Genomic DNA, 23,297 nt, shown 5'->3' with positions numbered 1-23,297 from the left:
TATTGACGCAGTATACTCAAAATTTTGAGTATTTGAGTATGGAAGTATGCGATTTGGGACGCACTAGGTCTGAGTGCATGAATGTTGTGTGTGGGGCTGGAGTACATTATTTTGGTCTTTGTTTCCTCAATAAATGTGCGGTTGTGCACAAGGTGCACCTTTTTTTCCTCCTCTTTAGTCTTTTCCTTCATTTTGGCCTGGACTCCTAGACACAGGTTACCAGCAACGAGCCAAGTGAATAAATGTTAACCAGCTTTCCCCATCTATGGTTCAGAGACAGACTGAAGTCCCGGAGTTAACGAGACGAAATGACAATTAAAACCCGAAACATACGTTCACCTGCATTTCTACAGGATTTACATCACAGGAGAAAGAGCAAAATACGAACAAAAATAACGCCTATATCTGCACTAACAAACTATCGCGAGACCGCAAAGGGGGTGCGTTACTACAACCTGTGGAGGCAGAGAAGCGCTGTGCCTCATCGCTGCCCACGTTAATCAGCGTGAGACCTTAGTAGGCATGCGCCAACCTGCAAAACGTTGTGATTTCAAGTAAACGGTCTCTCTCTCTCTCTGAGTCTCTGCCTCCGACGCACATTACAAACATGAAGCCAGCGCCAAACGCTGTCTGTCCCCTTTAGCCTCCCTCTTATTGACAAATCAGCAATTTACTTTTTTAATTTTTGATTATGACAAATTGTATACAAACAACTGGAAAAAAAATATTTTTATAAAAAAAGTGTATATTTTTTTTCTTCTTAGCCTAAGGCGAGGCTACAGGGACCATTGACCAGTGTGAAACAGCCATTGTTAAAAAGAAAAGCTGCTGGGCGAGTGGTTCATTGTTTTGTTAGAGTTTCCTTACTTATGATTTGATATGGAGGCAAAATTAAAGCGCAAATGCCTTTCCTCTCTTACAGATCAGATCTTTACCTTGTCATTAATTAAACAGACTAAACAGGCTCATGTTATTGATCATTCTTTAAAAGGAATGTCATGAGAAGTCCAGAGGGAAAAAAACAAAAAAATGGAGGACCCAAATGCAGATTGAAATAAAACTTTATTTTAACTGGACTCAAAAACTCAAACCAAACACGAAAACTCCAACAAAAGAAACAAAAACACTAAGAAACTCACAAGAGGCACGGGAGACACAGGAGGCATGAAGGCACAGCGACAGGCGACAGCAGACAGCAAACAATGAACCCACAAGAAGCACATGAAACACAGAGACTATATAGACAGGGTAATCAACCACAGGTGCAGAACAAGACACAGGTGAAACACATGAGGAGCAATCAACCACAAGGGAAACACAAGGACTAAACCAAACACAGAGAAACTCAAAGCAGAGACTAGATACACTGAAGACACTGAAACACTAGAAATAATCACAAAAAGACACACACGTGACAATAACAAACAAAACCACAAGAAGCACAAACTAAAGACAAGAGACACAGACATTCCACAAGACTAACACAGGTGACACAGAACCAGAACAGAATACAAAGAAACACAAGTGGGAGAAACACAAGAAAACCCAGAAACACAGAAACCAAAAACCCAAACCATGACAAGCATCAGAAACAAAGTGAATCAGAAACAAGTGATGTAATTCAGACCTGGACTGTTTGGTCCACTTTAAATGGACCAGGGTTGGTTTCCCATGCTGGTGCAGACTTTTCATGCAGGTGTGAATAGACACAAACCAACCCTGGTGCGGACCAAACAACCGGACCCAGACCCACTTTTTGAGGTGGTCTCGGTCCGCTTCCAAACGAACTCTGGAGCGGTTCGTGGTTCTCTGGTGCAGGTCTGAATACAAACCAAGGTCCATCTGAACTAACTACAGGATACATGCGCCTTTTGGGCCTATAAAGCCACCGTAACCTAACCGTCTTTGGTTCATACCTGATCCTCCATCTTCTGTTGCTAGCATGTTGTAGGTCAGGACACGCAGAGCATAGCGCCTCCTTGCTGCGATCATTGGTCTTCCTGTTCCTAAATTGTAAACGGTGTTGTTAAGCTGCTTTGAAGGAGCTGCTCTTGAAACTGAAAATGATTTAGCAGCTCTAATAAGAGCACAAACACACGTTTACCTCCATTTCCAGGTCTGTACTCTGTGTGCCGCCCTTTGTCAGTGCTGTCCAATGAGAGCACTGATCCTCACACACCTGGATGTGTTTACAGAATATAGTCCACTTGATAAAAGTACAATCTGAATACGAACCACACCAAACCAAAAAAATAAAGTCTGCTTTTGGTCCGGACCAAACAAGTGGACCAAAGGACTTTTCTGCTCTGAATACAGCCTAAGATTAATCTCTCGCCTAGTTGTAAGTTTTCCTAGGGCAAACTTTACGCCACCTCCCGCGCCATGTGTCCGTAGCCACTACTGCTGCTGCCCCGCCCCGAGCGGTTATGTATGGAGTGACATACTGATGTTTTTTGGTGACACAATGACGTGGCACCTCCGTGGCTCTATAGAAAACATAGATAGTACTAAGAATTGAACTATGCTCACTAAACTTATATATAAAAAAATGTAACCTATTTATATGATCAATACAATAATAATTTTCCATAATTACAAAAATATTCCATTATTCATATGTCATATAAATAACACTTCAGTGTGTTGTAGAAAACTTGTGTCGCTCATGTCAAGCGTATATGCCTATTATTCTGAATATCTAAGTGCCTTTAAATCTTATTTATCTCATATTAACTGTCTGATATGGAGAGTATATATCTGATAACATGAGAGTGTATATATGGCTACATATGTATGTGTATGTATGTATGTGTGTATATGTATGTATATTTATGTGTATGTGTGTATATATATATATATGTATGTATGTATGTATGTATGTGTGTGTATATATGTATATATATGTGTATATATATGTATATATATATATATATATATATATATATATATATATATATATATATATATATATATATATAAATATGTATAGCAATGTGTGCATCTTTTATATAAACATGTTAGACTTGCACTATGAATACTATACTTACATATCAATATAATTACTGTTATAATTATTATTATAATTATTATTGTTTCATATGTATTTATGTATGTATGTAATTGTATGTATTTATATACATATTTCTTTATATGCCTGTATATAATATTTTGTACATTGTACATATTTATGCTTAAGTTCATATATTTTCATATAAATATGTATATTTGTGTACTCGGATGTGTGTACGTATACATGGATGTAGTCCAAAACGCTATTTAGATAATTATACTGAAGATATCATATTGTTCCTATTTTTGAACGAGCGAGAGAGTATGTATATGTGTATGTACATATGAATATGTATATATATATTTATTTATTGATTTATCTTTTTCTTTTTTCATTCTTTTTTACTTTTTGAGATAAGGGTAGGCGTTATAAGCTCTGCTTCAGCCTACACCTTTTCGGTTGGTCTCTGTTTTTTTTTTTTTTTTTTTTTTTTTTTTTTGACGGCTCGATCATTTTCTGTTTGTTTTTGTGCCTTTGTATTTTTCTACTTTCAGTATTTATTTTCCACTGTTAAATTGACCGAAATAAATCAAATCAAATCAAATCGAATCAAATCAAAACAAAACCGGTTCTTAGAAAGACCGTGATTTGAACCAACTAAGCACTAGCACCGAATGAGCACTGGTGGAAAAGGGGTATGTTTCCTCCTCACTCATGGTTACAAAACACCACCAGCAGGTTTGACAGTAGTCTACTGTTATTTTACAGTGTAATTTAAAAATCACAGGATTTTACTGTTGAAATTTCCAATTAGATATACAGTAACTTGTGACCGTGTACTGAAGAAAACTGTTTTCAAGATCAAAAAGTGCAAGTTTTTTTCTAATGTTACTCATTGATGGATACAAAAGGTCATTCACTCAAATGAAATTCATTGACAATAGGAAATGACAAACAGTTGAATGCGTCATTTTTTTTTCTCATTACTTTAATTTCCAAAGCTGCAATTCAAACAAAATGTCTCCCAGACATTGGTATTAACTCAAATAATCCACACATGAAAAGAAATCACAACGTTCAGGTCCATAAATAATGATTATGGTGAATTAAGTACGATAACACAGGAAAAAAGTATTGAACACACCATAGAATGGCTGTATACTTTGATTGATTGATTGATTTCGATCACGTAAACAACAATGTACAAAAATAAAATTAAAAAAAGATAAATAAAGCACAGATGTATGCATACATACATACATACATACATAAGGAAATAAGTGCACAAAAAAAAAAAATGTTTACATGAGTGAAAGGGAGTAGGAAGAAGTATGAAACTTATCTAATACTACCCCTTTAATCTTACTTATTAATATGTTCCAATTAATTTAATTACACAAAACAAAAGGAATATTTATTTCATTCCTTCATTACACTATGTGTCATTTCCTGCCACATTTTAATTCAATTAGCGAGCGAAGATCTTGTGTAAGTTATTGAATGCACCTCTGGAGAATCGTTTCTTTATGTCACTTTTTAAACAGAATTATACTTGAAATGATTTCAGTGCTCAATTTATTCCACAGTTTTACTCCGTAAATGGTGATACAGAAACTTTTCTTTGCTGTGCGAGCTCTGCCAACCTTTAGATTTGATTTCTCTCTCAGATCATAGCCTTGCTCTCTTTCATGAAACATTCTCTGTATATTTATTGGTAGCAGATAGTTACTTGCTTTATATAAAACTTGGGCTGTTTTATGCTCATCCAAATCAAACAGTTTTAGAGTTTTAGACTTCCAGAATAAGTCATTTGTGTGTGCCCCATAATCAACCCTGTGAATAATTCTCATTGCTCTTTTTTGTAGTATGAAAAGTGGCTGAAGTGCAGATTTGTATGTGTTCCCCCATGTCTCTATACAGTACTCTAAATACGGAAGAATCAGTGAATTGTACAGCATATAGAGTGATTTATGATCTAGGACATGCTTTGCTTTAACCAGAACTGAAATGCTGCAAGACAGTTTAGATTTAATATGTGGCAAGGAAATGCACCATACCACCTGAAATCTGTCAGTAATTATTACTTGAACTTCCAATTAGTGCAAACCAACATCAGCTGGGCTAGAGCAAATTGATGGTCCTATAAAAAAGGTGTTTTTTCACCAAGCAGTTAAATACCACACACCTCATGATGGGTAAAGGCAAAGAGCTCTCTGAAGACATTCACAACCTGATTGTTGCTCAGCATCAGAACGAAAATGAAGTCTGAATTGCTGTAAGTAATTAAAAAAAAAAAACTGTTATGTCATGACAAATTTGCTTGAAAATTTGCTTGAAACTAGAATAATGTCTTAATACAAGATTTTTTTCTTGTTCCATTGGCAGATTTATTTTTTTAATTAGTCACAAGCAATTCAGACCTAATTTTTGTCTTCAAGTAACTTTAAACAAGATGTTTTTCTGGACTCATGTTAAGTCTAAAAAGACATTTTCTACTGAAATAAGAGAACAACACTTGATAAGGTTTCTGTTTAGTTTTTTGCAGTAAACTTCAAAAATGCCCACAATGCACCTGGGCAACATTCACAGAGAAATGTTTTATTCCCACTCCCACCCAAATACAGTCATTGTCAAGTTGCATTTCTGATTCATGTGAACTTCAGTGATCTTTGGTCAAACTGACTTAAATTAATTGTCACAACAACAAATATCCAAAATCACTTTTTACAGTCTACCGGATCCAGATCTGGAGGTCTGAGCGTCCTGGTCTGCCCCTGCTGCAGGTCCTGAAACTCCTCCTGACAGCCTCTTTGTTCGCTCACAGATCAGCTTCACATTAACAGATATTAAAGCTCTCTGAAGGTCCCAGGTCCGGCCTCAGCTCCGGGTTTCATGTTAAAAAAAGGCTCGAGGTGAGAGTTTAAAGTGGGTCAGGCTGAAATGAAGAGCAGCTATGATCCGGTTCATCCTGTTCAGACGGAAAAACTTCAGAAAAACACTTTAAACACAACACTTATCAAAACATGTTCACATTAATCAAACTGATGACACCTGAATGAAAATCTGAAAATACAGATTTTTATTAAAAACGAGTCTGCGTCACTGGTTTCAGGCTCTTCATGAAGATCTGAGTTTTCCTCCTCTCTGATGATGATCACGTAGTTTAATAATGATGATGATGATGATGATGATGATGGTGAGGATGATGACACTGTGTTGTTCTGGGCCTGCTGTTTGTGAGCTGAAGGTGTGAGGATGATGTAAATGAACCTGACACCATGTGACTCTCAGTAAGACGAGCTGCGGCTTCGCCTCCTGCTCCTCCTTCAGTCTGAGCTCAGACGCCATGAGAGCAGCTCACGCCGCTGAGATGAGCGCTGCAGGGATCCTGGGTGAGGACTCTCAGATCCTTTATTTCTGGATCTTTGTGTCGATGAACGAATGAATCTAACTCTGAGTCTTTCCTCCTGCAGCGGCTCTGCAGCTCCTGGTCCAGCTCGGTGAGAATCTCTGATTCACAGACACTGATCCTGATTTACAGTCTGAGTTCTGTCTGACAGACCGCACTCCTCCTCTCCTCCTCCTCTTCTCCTCCTCCTCCTCCTCCTCCTCCTCCTCATGTGTTTCTCAGCAGCAGCCACAGCCAAGCTGGTGTGTTATTTCTCCAACATGTCCTGCTACAGGACAGGTGTGGGGAGATACCTGCCTGAGAACATCGACCCTCTGCTCTGTACTCACCTGATCTATTCCTTCGCCATCATCAACCACGACAGCGAGCTGGAGAAGTCTGAGTGGAACGAGGGAAGCGTCTACAGGTCCTTCACCAGCTTAAAGAGAAGGTAACAGGATCACACGGGTCCAGGAGACGGGTTGGATCAGCACCTGGACTCTAACACCACAGGGAGATGTCTGTGTGTTCATCCCTAATTGGTTTTCTCTGATTGGTTGCCCCTGATTGGTTGTCCCTAATTGGTTGCCGCTGATTGGTTGCCTTTGATTAGATGCCCCTGATTGGTTGTCTCTGATTGGTTTTCTCTGAGTGGTTGTCTCTGATTGGTTTTTCCCTGATTGGTAGTCTGTGATCTATTGCCCCTGATAAGATGTCACTAGTTGGTTTTTCTCTGATTGGTTCTCCCTACATGGTTGTCTCTGATTGGTTGTCTCTGATTGGTTCAACCTGATTGGTTCTCCCTGATTAGTTGTCTCTGATTGGTTTTCTATGATTGGTTCTCCTTGATTAGTTTTTCTCTGATTGGTTGTCCCTGATATGTTGCCCCTGATTTGTTGACCCTATTTGATTGTCTCTGATTGGTTGTCTCTGATTGGTTGATCCTGATTGGTTGCTCCTGGTTGGTTGTCCCTGATTGGTTGCCCCTGATTGGTTGCCCATCGATTAGTTGTCTCCGATTGGTTGTCTCTGATTGGTTCCCTCTGAATAGTTGTCCCTGATTGGTATCTCTGATTGGTTGCTCCCTGAATGGCTTTCTCTGATTGGTTGCCCCAGATTGGCTGTACCTATTTGGTTGACCCTGATTGGTTGTCCCTGATTGTTTGTCTCTGATTGGTTGTCTCTGAATGGTTTTCTCTGATTGGTTGCCCCAGATTGGCTGACCCTATTTGGTTGACCCTGATTGGTTGTCCCTTATTGGTTGTCCCTGATATGTTGCCCCTGATTGGTTGACACTATGTGATTGTCTCTGATTGGTTGGCTCTGATTGGTTGTCTCTGATTGGTTGTCTCTGATTGGTTCTTGGACCAGCTGACCTGAGCTCTCATGTTGGTGTTTGTTCTCTGAACAGAAACCACAGACTGAAGACGTTACTGTCGCTCCGGACGGACAGAGACCGAGCTCAGTGAGTGTTTCTGACCTTTGACCTCTGACCTTTGACCTCCCTAAGTGCTTCAGTCGCAGAGGACTGACAGTTTTCCCATCATGCTCTGCAGGTTCTCTGCCATGATGTCTTCTCCTGCTCTCCGTCAGACCTTCATCCAGTCCTCCATCAAGCTCCTGAGGACTCACGGGTTTGATGGTCTGGATCTGGACTTGGCTGATCCTGGATCCGAAGAGGGTTCACCTGAGGACACACAGAGGTTCAGGATGCTCTGTCAGGTTCGCTCAACGAAGACATTTCGCTTTTTTTAATCCATTAAGTTTGACTTTCCAGGAGCCAAACACACTGTTTCTCTTTCTGTGTGTGTGTGTGTGTGTGTGTGTGTGTGTGTGTGTGTGTGTAGGAGCTGTCAGAGGACTTTAAAGCTGACAGCGAAGGACACACACGGCTCATCCTCTCTGCAGCCATCACAGCACACACACATCTGTCCGATACAGGAAATGACCTCAGCGACCTTTCAAAGTAAGACTCAGAATCAGAAACTTAAGTTAACGCTTTGATACGACCTCCACTTTCCTATCTGAGCTGTGTGTGTGTGTGTGTGTGTGTGTGTGTGTGTGTGTGTGTGTGTGTGTGTGTGTGTGTGTGTGTGTGTGTGTGTGTGTGTGTGTGTGTGTATGTGTGTGTCAGGTACCTTGACTTCCTCAGTGTGAGGACCTTTGACCTGACTGAAGACGGAGTGACGGCTCATCACAGTCCGCTCTACTCACACACCAACTCCAGCGTCGTAAGGATTCAAACCAAACTTTATTTATAAGAACAGCCTTAATGAAACTTTATTTAAATCAAAACTTTATTTATAATAACAGCTTCAATTAAACTTATAATAAAATAAATATTTTTTATGTTATCTATGTACTTTAGATAAACATTTGAACTTTTAATTGAAGCCACATAAAAAAAAAATCAAAACTTTATTTATATTAACAGAAATAAACAGATTTTTTTTTCATCAACATTAAAAACTGATGAATTGTGTAAATTATTTTGTAATTACTTTAAATAATTCTCAGCTGACAGAGCAGAGACAGGAACACGCTCTGGTCTCTGTTTTCATATTCAGCCATGTTTCTTCAGGTTTCATTTCCAACCCTCTGCTGCCCCCTAGAGGCCAATCACGGTCAGTTACTGATGGTTCAGTGAGTGTGGATGTGTTCAGATTGTGTTGTGACCCCCCCCTCTGTCAGGATGGCGTGGTGACAGCCTGGATACAGCGTGGCGTCCCTGCAGAGAAGCTGTTGTTGGGTTTCCCCACTCACGCTCGCTCCTTCTCGCTGTCCGGTCCAGCAGCGGGCATCGGGGCCCCTGTGAGCGGCCCTGCCAGCCCGGGGCCCTACACCCAGCAGAGCGGGGTCTGGTCTCACTACGAGGTAACGACAGGGAGAGCGGGTTGGGTTTGTGGAGCAGGTGAAGCTGTCGTCTGACTCTGCTGGTTTTCCTCAGACCTGCTCCTTCCTCAGAGGATCCTGGACTCAGTGGGTCCAGGCTCAGAAGGTTCCCTTTGCTGTGAAAGGTTCTGAGTGGGTTGGCTTTGATAACCAGAGGAGCTACAGTGCTAAGGTACACTCTGAGTGTGTGTGTGTGTGTGTGTGTGTGTGTGTGTGTGTGTCAGCAGCTCTCCTCACCTGTGTCGGTCTTCCAGGTGGACTACCTGAGGAGCAGGGGGCTGGGAGGAGCTGCGGTCTGGACTCTGGACATGGACGACTTCTCAGGACAGTTCTGTGATCAGGGTGAATATCCTCTGATCTCACACCTGAGACACAGGCTGAGGACAGGTGAGGACGTCACAACATGAGGCGGCGCTGGGCTCGTCTCTAAGGTTTGACATCATCCTCTTTCTTTTTCACAGACTGGACGACAGAGCCAACACCTCCCACTGCGCCTCCTTCCTCCTCCTCCTCCTCTCCGTCCACCCAGGAGCCCCTCACCTCCTCCTCCAGCTGCTCCCTGAACATCACGGTGCTGTTTCCTGACAGCAGGTTCTGCTCTCACAGAGCGGACGGGCTGTACCTGAGGTCAGGGCGTCCTCACTTTGCGTACAGGTGTGTCCACAGGAGGACGTACGTCACAAAGTGTCACAGCCCGGAGACGCAGAGCAGCAGCAGTAGCAGCTCCTGGACGTCCACAGCCTCGCTCAGCTTAGTCTCATCCAGTCTGCTCTCTGTGTTCAGGCTGTGGAGCGTCAGCTGAGGCCGCTCATCACACACAGACTTCCTGTTAGAAACATGATGAAATGAAACCTGAAGCTGCAGATCTACGGCTCGACCTGGACTTGTGAGATAAACTGTGAGAGGAGAAGCTTTGAAGCATCTCTGCTGCTGACACGTCACGCTGAGTGTGAACACGTGTAAACACAGCCATCCTGTGCATTCTGCGTGTAACAAACTGTTACTTCATGCCACTTATGTTAAATAAAGTTTCCGTTTTTTATTGAAGTTACCTCACAGTAAGGATCGGCTGCACTCTGACCTGGATTTGCTGCATAGATGTCCTGATGAACATCATGTACAGAATGTAAACTGGTTAGCCCTGTTGGTGCAGTGATGGGTCCCTGTGGGTGTCAGCAGTCAGGTGTATGTGGCACTCACCTGTAGGTGTGCATCAGCAGAGCTGTCAGAGTCTGATCTGATGGATTTCATAGCTTCAGGCTCTGTGACACTCAACATCCATCGCTGACAACTTTACAACTTATCACAGCCAAGCTTTTCCCATAATGTGTACGAAATAATGAAAAATAATGAAGAAAACTTCATTCTCTACCTTTCTGTAAATGAACTTTTTTTTCATTGCACATTCCGTGTATTTTTGCTTTTTTTCACAACTTCTTTTAACTAAAGCATTGCTGGGGGTGGCACACACCTACATCTCTTACCAGCAGTTAAACAACAGTTCTGTGTTTAATGTCTGGTTTATACATTTTCTTTGACCACTAAAGGACTGAGGTTCAAATTTAAATGGTTGTTTTTTTTATTGTTATTTTTTTAATTAATTAATTAATTAATTTGTTTATTTTTGTCAGGGGCCCTTATGGGAGTAAAGGAAGTTTAACTCTTAATTCCCAAATGTCACCACCTCACTAATACTCAAATACTCAAAAAACTAAATACTGAACATAAATAAAATTAAATGGAATTACAACAACAAAAAATGAAAAAAGCCCCAAAAAATATACAATTATAAATGATGGACAAAAAAAACAGACAAACAAAAATAATTAAATGGAATTCAAAAAACAGACTAGAATAAAATAATGAAAGAAATATAAATAACAAAACAAAATTAAAATAATGAAATGGAATCAAAGTTACAAAAAAAAAATTAAATGGAATTAAAACAAGAAAAACTGAAAAAAGTCCCCCAAAATAATAGCATTTAAAATGATGGGAAAAAAAAACAGACAAACAAAAATACATTATATGGAATTCAAACAACAAAAAAAAAAAAACAAACAAAAAAAACAATAAAATGAAATTAAAATAACAAAACAAAATTAAAATAATGAAACGGAATTAAATCAAAGAAATCAGAAACAAACCTGAAAAAAAAGAAAAAAAAACATATAGAATTTAAATAACAAAACAAAATTAAAATAATTAAATGAAATTGAAATAACGAAAACATAAACAAGATTAAAATATATGGAATCAAAATTAAAAAATAAAATAAAAAGAGAAATAAATTCATATGGAATTAAAATAAAGACAAAAAAGTGTTATTAGAGGGAAGTGTAATAAGAAAAATTAAAAAAAAACAAAAAAAAACAAATGGTTTTAATGAAATAAAAAAGAGGTGAAATTTCGGTAGAATTAAACGAACGAAATCAAAATCAGAAGTAAAATCAAATTTTATTTTAAAAAGACCAAAAAAATATGTTTGGAGACAGAGTCCGAAGGCCTGAAGTCTTTTCTGGGAAATGTAGTTTTCTCCGGGTGCCAAGCCTTTCAGCGGGGAAGGCAAACAAACAACAGCTCCTACATTACCCACAATTCCTCTCACCGCACTTCCTGTCTCGGTTCCACGTATCTCCGCTACTGCGTTTCTGATCTTTTATGCAGAAAATGAACTTTAAAAACGACTTTTAGAGAATTATTCTGAGCTCAGCGGGTTGTTGTGTCCTCCTGTTTTAGTCTTCGTCGTCATGGAGCCTCAGGTGTGTTACCTGTAGGTCGAGCTCGGTCGGGGAGCCTGTTAGCAGGCTCTGTTTACACTCAGACATGTATACTCTGTTATCAGGGTTATATAAATACATGTTCCAGAAAGATGAATACTGTGTGCTCATCCTGGGACTGGACAACGCGGGAAAGACGGTGAGTTAGCCCCGGTTCGGGTGTAGACCAGCAGGTCAGACTGGTCCGTTTGGAGCTTAGATGGTTCAGATAGTTCTGCTTTCATCCTCTCATCCTTTCACCCCTTCACCTGTGACTGTGTGACAGCGTGGTTAATGTAGGACTGTGTGTTTGGCTAATCTCTGTGCCGCAAACACGGTCTGTAATGTTTTCAGATCCAAGCTAGCAGCTGGGTTCTAGCGCGTGTCTGCTCGTGTCATTACGGCCCCAGCACTTTGCATAATTAAAAATTTACCGTAATATACGGTTGATTGCGCAAAAAATATTTTTAAGCTCTCATAAAAAAGACGAAAACAAAACCCAAAAAAACCCTATGAAAATGATTAAAATGTAAACATAAGTTGATCACAGCATTTGATGTATTTTAAATGTTTTGTTCATAAAAAAGTGACCAAAACAAGCTTGCTGTTCAGTCTAGTTTTGTTTTTAAAGCACAATTCATGTAACTGTGAGCAGGTTAAAGTCAGTTTGAGCTCCATTTGTTGTTTGATTTGTGATTTTTCTGTTTGCTCTGCAGATTGACTTATCTTGGCTAATATTTTGACACATGTTTGCACCAAGCAGCTTCTCAGGGCTGCTCACTTTCCTCCTTTCATGTAGTAATGTGAAGTCAGTGAGGTGTCAGGACTGTTTTTGTCTCCCGGTGTAGCACAGATCTAGTAATAAACATCTGATGTCCCTGTTGTTCCCTCAATCTGCTGATTTTCTTTATTTCCGTTTGTTTGCGCAGCCTTAAACATCTCTCTGCTCTTCTCTCTGCAGACGTTTCTGGAACAGACAAAAACCCGGTTCAGTAAAAACTACAAGGGGATGAATTTATCAAAGATCACCACCACAGTGGGTCTGAACAGTGAGTGTGTCTCTTTCGTCTCATATCTACCTGTCTCAGGTGTGTCTCTGCTCTGTAACACCTCTCCGGTCTCTGTGGCTCCACAGTCGGGACGATCGATGTGGGGAAAGCTCGGCTGATGTTCTGGGATCTGGGCGGTCAGGAGGAGCTGCAGTCTCTGTGGGACAAAGTGAGTCACAAACAGAGAGACTATGGTTAACATTTAGTTTATCAGTTCAAGGACAAACAAATACAGACTTCACACTGGAGTTTGATAGAAGTATGAAACAGAACGGTTAAATAATCTCTGTCTCAGCTCTGATGTCTTTGTTTTTGTCCGCCAGTACTACGCTGAGTCTCACGGAGTCATCTACGTGATCGACTCCACGGATGAGGAGCGTCTGTCGGAGTCAAAGGAGGCGTTCGGTGAGAATCTCAACATTTGTCAGGACTGAACAGAGTCCGTGTTGGGTTTATTCTGCTAATACGAACCAGAGGATGTGCAGAGATCACAATCTGAGCAGGAAACCTAACCTTACTGTAAGATATCATTCCTTACATTTCCGAGCATCACCCACGGGACGTCTGTCAAACCTCTGAAACAGGTTATAGCACAGAGATCGTGTCTCTTTAGGAACGCTGAGGGCAGAGCAGATATCTCCTCCCCGGTGAGGTGAAGTCTCTCTTCTAAATATATACACCTGATCGCTATTTCCCAGATACCTAAGCAGGCTGGACAGGACCGGTTTGATTTATGTCATGTAGCAGTCTCCATGACAACGCCACACCGGCCGATGAAGTTCAGTAGGGAAAAGAGAGATCTGTGTTTTTCTCTGCTGAAAACGATTTCTGTGATTAATTTTGTAGTGATGGTGGACACTGGAGCCTAACTGTCAGACAGAAAAAGGACAGAAGAGCAGAAGAAAGAAAAGCACGAGAGAGATAGAGCACAGGCTAAAGGCTAAACAACAAGCTTAATGCTTGAACACGAGCCAAATGCTAAAATACGGTCTGTAGGATAAACTGCAAGAAAAATGCTAAAACTCAAGCTAATGTTTAAATACAACCTAAAGGATAGAACATAAGCTAAAGGTTGAAAGATGAGCTGAAGGATGAAACACAGGCTAAGGAATAAACCACTAGCTTAAGACTAAAACATTATCCTAAGGGTAAAACAAAGCTAAAGGCTTAAAAACTGGCTATAGAATAAACGATAAATAAGGCTAAAACTTGAGCTAAAGACTAAAACATGAGCTAAAGGCTGAAACAGAAGCTAAAGGATAAACTACAAGCTTAATGCTTTAACACAAGCTAAAGGCTAGCACACAGGCTAAAGGATAAAACCAAGAGCAAAAGGCCACAACATGAGTGTAAGGCTAAATCATTAGCAAAAGGCTAAAACTGAAGCTAAAGGCACAAATACAAACTGAAAGATAAAACACAAGCTGAAGGCTAAAACACAGGCTAAAGGTTAAAAAAACAAGTGTTAGGATAACCCACAGGCTTATAGCTAAAACGCAAGCTAGGGGCTAAGACACAGGCTAAAGGATAAACCACAAGTTCAACGCTTAAAATTGAGTTACAGGCTAAAAACATGAGCTAGAAGCTAAAACATTATCAAAACACAACACGAGCTAAGGGATAAACCACTAGCTTAAGGCTTAAACATCAGTTACAGGCCAAAACCATGAACTAGAAGCTAAAACATTGTCCTAAGGGTAAAACAAAGCTAATACTAAAACATGAGCTAAAAGGCTAAAACAGAAGCTAAAATCCACAGCAGAAGCTAAAGGGTGAACTTCAAGCTAAAGGCTAAAACACAAACTTAATGCTTAAACACAAGCCAAAGGCCAGCACAGAGACATAAACCACGAGCTAAAGGCTATAAAGGCTAATAAAATGAAGAGCCAGGTTATGTTACGCTTGGTGAGGTTGGAGTTGGTAGATGAGCTCTGGTAGGACAGAACCAGGATTCACTAACGTTACATGTTACAGACACGTCTCAGAGCACCGGGCTGTGAGGAACCCGGTCCACTCAGCTTCTGAACGCTAAACTACAAACTGAGTTTACACGACAGTTCATTAGTGGTGGTAAAAAGAGCTCTCTGTCCTCCTGCAGAGAAGATGATCAGCAGTGAGGCGTTGGAAGGCGTCCCCCTCCTCGTGCTCGCTAACAAACAGGATGTCCCGGTAAGTACACACACATATACACACACAAAAACAGAGACAAACACAGTGTATCATAACATCTGCTCTGTCTCATCTCTCCTCAGGACTGTTTGTCTGTGCCTGACATTAAGACGGCGTTCAGTGACTCTGCCCCTAAAATCGGGAAGAGGGACTGCTTGGTGCAGCCGTGCACGGCGCTCACAGGGTGAGCTCTGGCGCCATCATTAGACTCTGTGGTATTAGTCTGTCAGCTGTGTGTTAGCATGTTAGCATGTTAGCGTGTTTGAAAGGTGACATGAACACATGAGCTGTAGTTGAAGATCTTCCTCTCGTGGAGCCGGTCTAACATGTGACTCTCTGCAGGGACGGCGTGAACGAGGGCATCGAGTGGATGGTGAAGTGCGTGGTGAGAAACATCCACAGACCGCCCCGGCAGAAGGACATCACATAGGAGGACCCGGATGGGACTGAGAGGACGTGGACATGTCCTCCTCCTGTCGCTGATCCTCTCAGAGCTTCAGCACACAGACTCTCTCCATCCGTGTGCTCTGATTGGACGTCTCTGAGCGAAACACACTACACTGGAGCCTGGTGGTCACATGGTCACCGTCAGGTCTCTCCTCACCCTGACCCTGCAGCCTGAGCCTGGTCTCAGATCTTTAGATTCATTAGGTTTCATGGTGGACCCTCTTTGCTCTGGACTGTGAGGGTCACAGACTCAGCGGGCAGATTTCCTGACTCCTCTGAACACAACACACCTGATGACGCTCCACCTGTGACTTCTCCTGATCAGCATCATGATGTTACTTCACTTATTCCAGTTTGGGTTGTTCACAGTATTAAAATAAATCAGTTTTATTCTTGAAGAGTTCAGACGGACTGAAGCCTCTGTGTGTCAAACTGTTCACGGTGAATGTGAACAGCAGGGGGCGCTGTGGGGTGGGTCTTCTCTCAGACACAGACCTCTGACTCCTGCAGTTCAAGTCCTCTCAGGTGAGAAGATAGCTGAAAAGTACAGCAGTAAAAATGTGTCACATGACCTGATGGTCACGGCGAGGAGTGGGTTTAACGACTGTTCAGACCTTCAGTCAGGGTGAGGAGGAGGAGGAGGAGGAGGAGGAGGGTTTAGAGATGTAAAGTTGAAGGTCTACGCAAGGAGTAGAGATAAACTGCTGAACACAGACACAGCAGGGACACAAGCTGCTCCTGATCTACTGTTACTGCATGTCTCCCCAGGTGCATGATGGGAAATCCAGTCGAAATTAATCCAAACAGACTCAGAGTGAAACTTATTTTTCAACGTGTTCAGGCTCAGAGTGTTTGAAATCATCTGACGTCACAAAATCTCACTATGGAAACACTCACTGGGGCGTGATGGAGCGATCCACACACACACACACACACACACACACACACACACACACACACACACACACACACACACACACACACACAGGGGAAGTTTACACATGGGGCTGGTTTGTTTTGCAAACATGTTTAAAGAGCAAACGGGGTCAGATGAGGACCAGCTTCCTCTTTTACTCTGGTCAAAAAAGCCTCTGACAAAACCCCAGGGATTATAATCTGATATAACTTCAGGGTTTATAATCTAATAACAGACCAGAGATTATAATCTAATATAAACCTCAAAATTTTTAAACTCGTAAAAACTCAGATTATAGTCTAATACAACTGCAGAGTTTATATTCCACTAAAAACTCAGAATATATACTATAAAGCTACATCAGATTATAATTTCTAACAGACCAGAGATTATAATCTAATATAAACCTCAAAATTTATAAACACATAAACTTGGAGGTTATATTCTTATAAAAATTTAGAGATTATAGTCCACTAAAAACTCAGATTGTAGACTAATCTATATTAGTATTATATTGTAATAATCTCTAACAAAACTCAGAGATTATTATCTGGACAACCCTAGATTTTATAATCTGAGATAATCAAAGAATTTATTATGTAATATAAACTCTGATATTATAATCTAATAGAAGCTCAGAGTTTATTCTGATAAAAGATCGGAGATTATAATCTGACATAACCTCGCAGTTTATAATCTGATATAATTTTAGAGTTTATATTCAAATAAAAAATTCAGAGATTATAGTTTTAAGTAGCTTTAGAGTCAATAATTGAATCTAAAATTCAGAGATTATATTCTCATATAACCTGATATAATCCAAGATTTTATAACACAATATAACCCAAGACATTATAATCCCATATAACCTCAGAGTTTATATTCCACTAAAAACCCAGATTATAGATTTATCTATATTAGTGTTACATTATTATAATCTCTAACAAAAACTCAGAGATTATAATCTGATATAACTTTAAAGTTTATAATCTAAAAAAGGATAGAGATTATCCTTACCATAGAATTAATAATCATATAATCCCAGATTTTATACTCTGAGATAATCTTAGAGTTATTTATTGAATAGAAGTTCTGATATTGTAATCATATAAAAGTTCAGAGTTTATAATCTAATAAAAGATAAAAGATTAAAGTCTGGTTAAACCTCAGAGTTTATTCTTATAACAGATTGGAGATTATAATCTAGCATAACCTTAGAATTAAAATCTGACATAATTTAAGAGTTAATATTCAAATAAAAAACCCAAAAACTAAAGTCTTATGTAGCTTTAGAGTCAATAATCTGAGTAAACTATAGAGTTTATAATCTGAAAAAGAAAAGAGATTATCCTAACCATAGAATTAATAATCAGATAATCCCAGATTTTATAATCTGAGATAATCTTAGTTATTTATCAAAAAGAAGTTCTGATACTATAATCTATTCGAAGCTCAGAGTTTATAATCTAATAAAAGATAAAAGATTTTAATCTAGCATAACCTCACAGTTTGTGATCTGATATAATTTCAGTTTCTATTGGATAAAAATTTATAGATTATAATCTCACATAACCTGACATAACCCCAGATTTTATAGCCTAATATAACCCAAGAGATTATAATCCCATATAACCTCACAGTTTATAATTTTATAGAAACTGTGAGTTTATAATCTGATAGAACCTCAGAGATTATAATCTGCTATAATCTCCCTATATCCTGTGTTCAGGTGCGTAATCTGAGCAGTGTTGTTATACATGTTCCTTAGACCTGGATTGTGTCCCATGACTAATGCACTTGTAGGGGAAGGATCGGATTTATCAGGATCTGGTCTGAGGGGTTTCTCTAGAGGTCCAAGGACTGACCTCTCTCTGGGGACGATAATCTGGGCCCCAGGCGGCTCAGGGGTTCAGGATGTGTTCTGAGTCTTTCTCAAATGTGAAGAGGAGCCTGATCAGGTCAGCTCACAGATTAAACCAGATTAACGGTGATTAGATGTGATTCATCTTGTTGTACACACATAATACCAGAGGCTGGTTTAATCCACCTGTAAACAAACCTGTTCGATCTCTCTCTGATGGTCTGACCTCTCTCTCTCTCACACACACACACACACACACTTTAAGTATCGTTTCCTCTCTTCATGAAGTCTGGCGTGGGCTGAGCCTGTCAGAATCAGATGATGTCACACACCTCTTTGGACCAATCAGGAGTGGACAGCATGCAGCTGACTCAGATCTGGTCTCAGAGTCCCAGGTTTGAACTTTTTCATGTGGTTTAATCATTTCTTGAAACAAACACGAGTTTCTGTTTGAGGGTGGGTGTTGCTGCGGATACGCCCTGTCTGATACGCTGAGTCAGAGCCGTCAGCCCGTGGTGTGAAACAACATAAACAACACAGCGATCAGATTATATTCGTGTTCTTGTTAAATATTTTATTTTGGAGTTTGGCCTGTACTCCCTGTCTTTGTTCCAGGTTTTCTTCAGATTGTGATCTCTGGTCCAAACCCTGGTGTCTCTACTTCCTGTGGAGGAAGTAGAGACACAGTGCTTGTCCTCTGGAGGTGGTTTCAGTGTTTCCTGTTGTTTTCTGATTGTTGTTCCCTTGTTGGACAGTTTTTGTTTTCTTTGTTTAGTTTTTTTAGTTTTTTGGTTTAATAAGATCATTTCCCCGTCTGTTCGTGGGGTCTTCTCTGTCTCTCCAAATGTCCGGACCTTTCCTGAGACAGCTTCCTGTCAGACCTGAACCTTGACATCCAGAGCACTTCATTTCTGTCCTTTATTTTGATCTGACCCCGTGTCTGCCCTGCTGGCCCAGCCCTCAGCCCTGTGGCTGCAGATAACACCTGATAAAATAATTAATATTTACTGCTGACTGTGATAAAAACTGAAGACTCTATAACCATTAAAAAGCCTCCACACCTCCCTCACGTCAGGGGGTGATTAAACAGATTCAAAGGCTTTCTGTAAGTTTCACATTGACTGAGTAAAGAGATAAACACAGCGGGTTGGTGCTGTGTGCAGGAACCAGTTGGAGCGGGTTGGTGCTGTGTGCAGGAACCAGTTGGAGCGGGTTGGTGCTGTATACTGGAACTAGCACTTAGCATGCTTCCTATTGTTCTGCTCACCTGGGCCACACCTGGACCATTCACTGAACCAGTTAAATCAGGTGATTCAGCAGAGCTCTCTGGTGTTTCAGTTTGAACTCTGCTTTAAATGAGACGACTTCCTGAGCAGCTTTTTTGTTAATTTGACAGCCGATAAGAAATTGATTCAAAACTGTTTTTTGGCTCTGATGCAGCCATGCTTCTCCTAGTGGGGTGCCAAGGCCCTCAGCTATTTCAAGTTAAAGCAAAAGTTTTGTTTTCTGCTCTTTAAATTAAAATTGAAGATAAGGGTCTTCTGGACAATTTTGGTCTGAGGGTCAAGAAACAAGTTGGAAAAAAAAAAAATTTCAGCTCATTTTCCCAAATGGCTCAAATCGAAACTATGACTTTTTAGAACGAGCTCTTTTCAAAATTTGCTTTGTAATATTATTTCTGTTTCTATCTTAAGGCAGTGTGGAAAATCAACTTCTGTTCAAATATTGATGTTTTGAATGTAATGATTTGGCAAAAATCAAATATGGCTGCAAATTTTTGTAGCTTTTTCAACTTTAACATGTTAGCCGCTACGGTTCAACTGCTACACTGGTTCTTCACACCGCCGCTCGGCAACACGCCACCTCCAGTCATTGTAATGAGGGATGGGCGGCAGACGGCAAGTGGTTTTGGCTGTGGTGGTAGGACTCAGAAGTGGTTGCCGCCAACGTGCCAAGGTTGCCAACCCTCCCGATTTTCCCGGGAGAGTCCCGAATTTCAGTGCCCCTCCCGAAAATCTCCCGGGCCCGCAATTCTCAAGAATTTCTCCCGATTTCCACCCGGACAACAATATTGCTACACCATCCTTCTCTTCTGACTGGGCGCCGTGTCCGGCCGGACATTAATAATGGTTACACCTCGGCTCGAAGTCAAGCGGGGCAAATAGAACAGAAGAAGAAGCAAGTATTTTTATTTATTGAGCATATATTGCATAGATTAACCACCAATCTATGCAATGTATGCCTTTTTTTGGTTTTATTTATTTATCTAATTAAGACATTTTTTTTATTTACCATCTTTTGCATGGGTACTGTGGACAGCTATTAGATTTGCTATGTGACTTTACTTTGTTACTGTGGACTGTTATTTTCTTTGTCCAATAAAAGAACTCTGTGAAATTCAAGTATTTCATTGTTCTTATTTTGTTTGTGTATGGCCCCCCCCCTTTGAAAATCTCCCTAATTCTGAGGTCTCAAGGTTGGCAAGTATGCCACGCGCACAGATTTCCCCTGCTGCCCAGAGTCCAGCGTGTTGAACTTTCTGGCAGCTGCCGCCTGGGAACAGCCAATCACATCGAAGGAAGAGGAAAACCCAGAAATAGCAGGCTTCGCGGGGCAAAACGAGCAATGGAGGAGCTAATACAGCTGGTATCTGAATATCCAGAGCTCTACAATACTGCTCTACCGTCTTACAAAGACAACCAGAAGAAAAACTGGGCATGGGACAACATTTCAACAAAATTGAAACATTCAAAACATTCAAAAACATTATTTTTGATTTGATTAATTCACAGTAAAGGGGTTCTAACCGTATTCTCCTCTGTTTTATAATCAGTAGTGATGTAGTGTTGTGGAACCAACTATTGAAACGTATTTCTTGAGGGAATTCTTTTGATGATGGACCTTGTTTTCCCCTCCGTTTTTTAGTCTGTAGTGATGTTAAATTCTTGAATCAGCCATTAAAGAAAACACAATCGTGTCTTTCACAGTCTTTATGCACATTATACAGTAAACAAAAACTATAAGGTACTACTCGGGGGTACGTGTTTTTGAGGAGGGAGTGTTGTGAAGGACTTTTGGGCAGGCTCTGCTGTAACATCCCGCGCAGCGGTCTGAAGGGCGCTTGAGGAAAGTGTTTCCTTTCGATTTCTAACTTTGTACTTTTCCTGAGTATTGTGATTAAGGGAAGGTGTTTGTTTTTTTTTATTGTATTTTAAATACAATATTTTGGTTTAATGTGTGTCAATAGGCCTGTCACGATAACAAATTTTGCTAGGCGATAATTTTCCAAAATATTATTGCTGATAAATGATATTATGGTCAATATTATTTTGATTTTTTTTCCATTTTTTCATTGATGTAATTATGATAAATGGGATAACAAAGTGAGTACACCATATCAAAAGCAAGAAACTTTAATTTCTTAAGAGTATTTAACTGTAATTAAAAGGTCAGGATCTTTTAAATAAAATAAATTGAACAAAAAATATAATAAATTTAACAAACAAGAAAGAGAAAAAAATGCAATGAAAATGAAATGGACTCTCTTTTAGAAAAAAATACATGTCAATGAAAATAATTAATACTAATCAAAAACAATAAAACATAGACCCTGTCTCTAAAGAAAAAACGAAACTCCCCCCCAAAAAAAACAACAACAATAAAAACTATAGCCTAAATCAAAGGGAGTTTATACAGTTCCTGAATTGTTTGTAACATGTACTTTTTCCCAGTCAATCCGTACTGTCTGTCAAACATTTTTAACATTTCTGGATTTCAACCGTATTGAAGGGCTGCATTTCTTTGGTAATGTATCTGTCTTAGAGCGCCACCATTTGGCGCTTTTATTCCTATTTACTTTGCAGACCAAAAGCCTCAGTAAGAGCCGATTGTCAAAGAACAAGGCTCCGCTGCACCTCCCCTTCTTCTTCTTCTTCGTCGCCACTATTTTCAAACAAATGCGACATATCAGCTCGTTGGTGTTCATGAGCTCACACTTTGTTTATTCTGATAAAAAACAAACATGCATGCACGTGTCAGTTTATCCAGGCTGGCAAACTTACAGAGGACGTTTTTATTTATCGTTCGGTTCATTGATTTATTGATTATCGTGACAGACCAACGTGTCAAAAAGATTTTATAATCTTACAAAAACGTTGAGCCCTTTAGTTAGTTATTTATTTTATTGTTTCCTTATTTGATTATTTCCTTTCTTCTTCTGTTTTGATGTGATTAAGTTCATTTATCTGTTTTCCTCATTGGCTAAGTCCATTTAGTCCGTCTCTAGCATTGTCCGATCCACGGTACCATCTGTTTAGTGACATGCAAAGACATATTTTGGAATATTTTATTTATAGTAGAAAACAATAGGGAGCTAATTCTTCTGGAGTTTGTATTTTCACTTTTACTGTAAACGAATATCAGCTTCAAATATCAGTTATCGCCTCCCTGACATCAAATAATCGGTATCAATATCAGCCCCAAAAAGAAAAATATCGGTCCATTTCTACTCCTGAGCGGCCTGCTCTCTGTGTGACCATCACGTTTTGTCTTAGCTCTAAAGATTCAGAGATGATGTTTTTTTCCCAGAGTTTTGTTTGGGACGGTCTGAACATTCGTCTCTGGGAACCAAGGTCCGTCTTCAGATGTGTTCCTCGTGGGAGTGGGAGATAACGGCGTCCTTGAGGAGGAACGGGCTGCTCTCTGATGCTTGGTCTCTTCACTCCTCAGCTAAACACAGGAAGTCATCCCTCCACAGCCCCCCATGCCCCCTCGTTTCTCTTGTCAAATACTGGTGAGTGATTAAAG

General features: G+C 40.1%; 2 protein-coding genes across 2 annotated transcripts; both read left to right on the top strand.

Moving 5' to 3' along the window:
* Positions 1-5,745: 5,745 nt before the first annotated feature.
* LOC141793094 (chitinase-3-like protein 1) lies at positions 5,746-10,606 on the top strand. The gene is made up of 12 exons (XM_074673453.1): positions 5,746-5,922; positions 6,258-6,402; positions 6,484-6,510; positions 6,645-6,849; positions 7,810-7,863; positions 7,955-8,120; positions 8,246-8,364; positions 8,533-8,629; positions 9,090-9,272; positions 9,346-9,462; positions 9,545-9,677; positions 9,752-10,606. The coding sequence occupies exons 2-12, from the start codon at positions 6,357-6,359 to the stop codon at positions 10,090-10,092; spliced, it is 1,488 nt and encodes a 495-aa protein (XP_074529554.1). The 5' UTR covers positions 5,746-5,922; positions 6,258-6,356; the 3' UTR covers positions 10,093-10,606.
* A 1,288-nt stretch (positions 10,607-11,894) lies between these two features.
* On the top strand, positions 11,895-16,101 carry arfrp1 (ADP-ribosylation factor related protein 1). Its single transcript, XM_074672991.1, has 7 exons — positions 11,895-12,209; positions 13,011-13,098; positions 13,185-13,267; positions 13,422-13,503; positions 15,197-15,267; positions 15,351-15,451; positions 15,610-16,101. Exons 1-7 carry the CDS (start codon positions 12,117-12,119, stop codon positions 15,695-15,697), a joined length of 606 nt encoding a protein of 201 aa, XP_074529092.1. The 5' UTR covers positions 11,895-12,116; the 3' UTR covers positions 15,698-16,101.
* Positions 16,102-23,297: the final 7,196 nt, after the last annotated feature.

Source organism: Halichoeres trimaculatus, unplaced genomic scaffold (assembly GCF_033239565.1).
Source record: "Halichoeres trimaculatus isolate MK-OKI-2021-1 unplaced genomic scaffold, fHalTri1.1 fHalTri1_scaffold_1, whole genome shotgun sequence".
NCBI lineage: Eukaryota > Metazoa > Chordata > Actinopteri > Labriformes > Labridae > Halichoeres > Halichoeres trimaculatus.
Note: the sequence above shows the minus strand (reverse complement) of the source record. Positions and strands in the feature narration are given on the sequence as shown.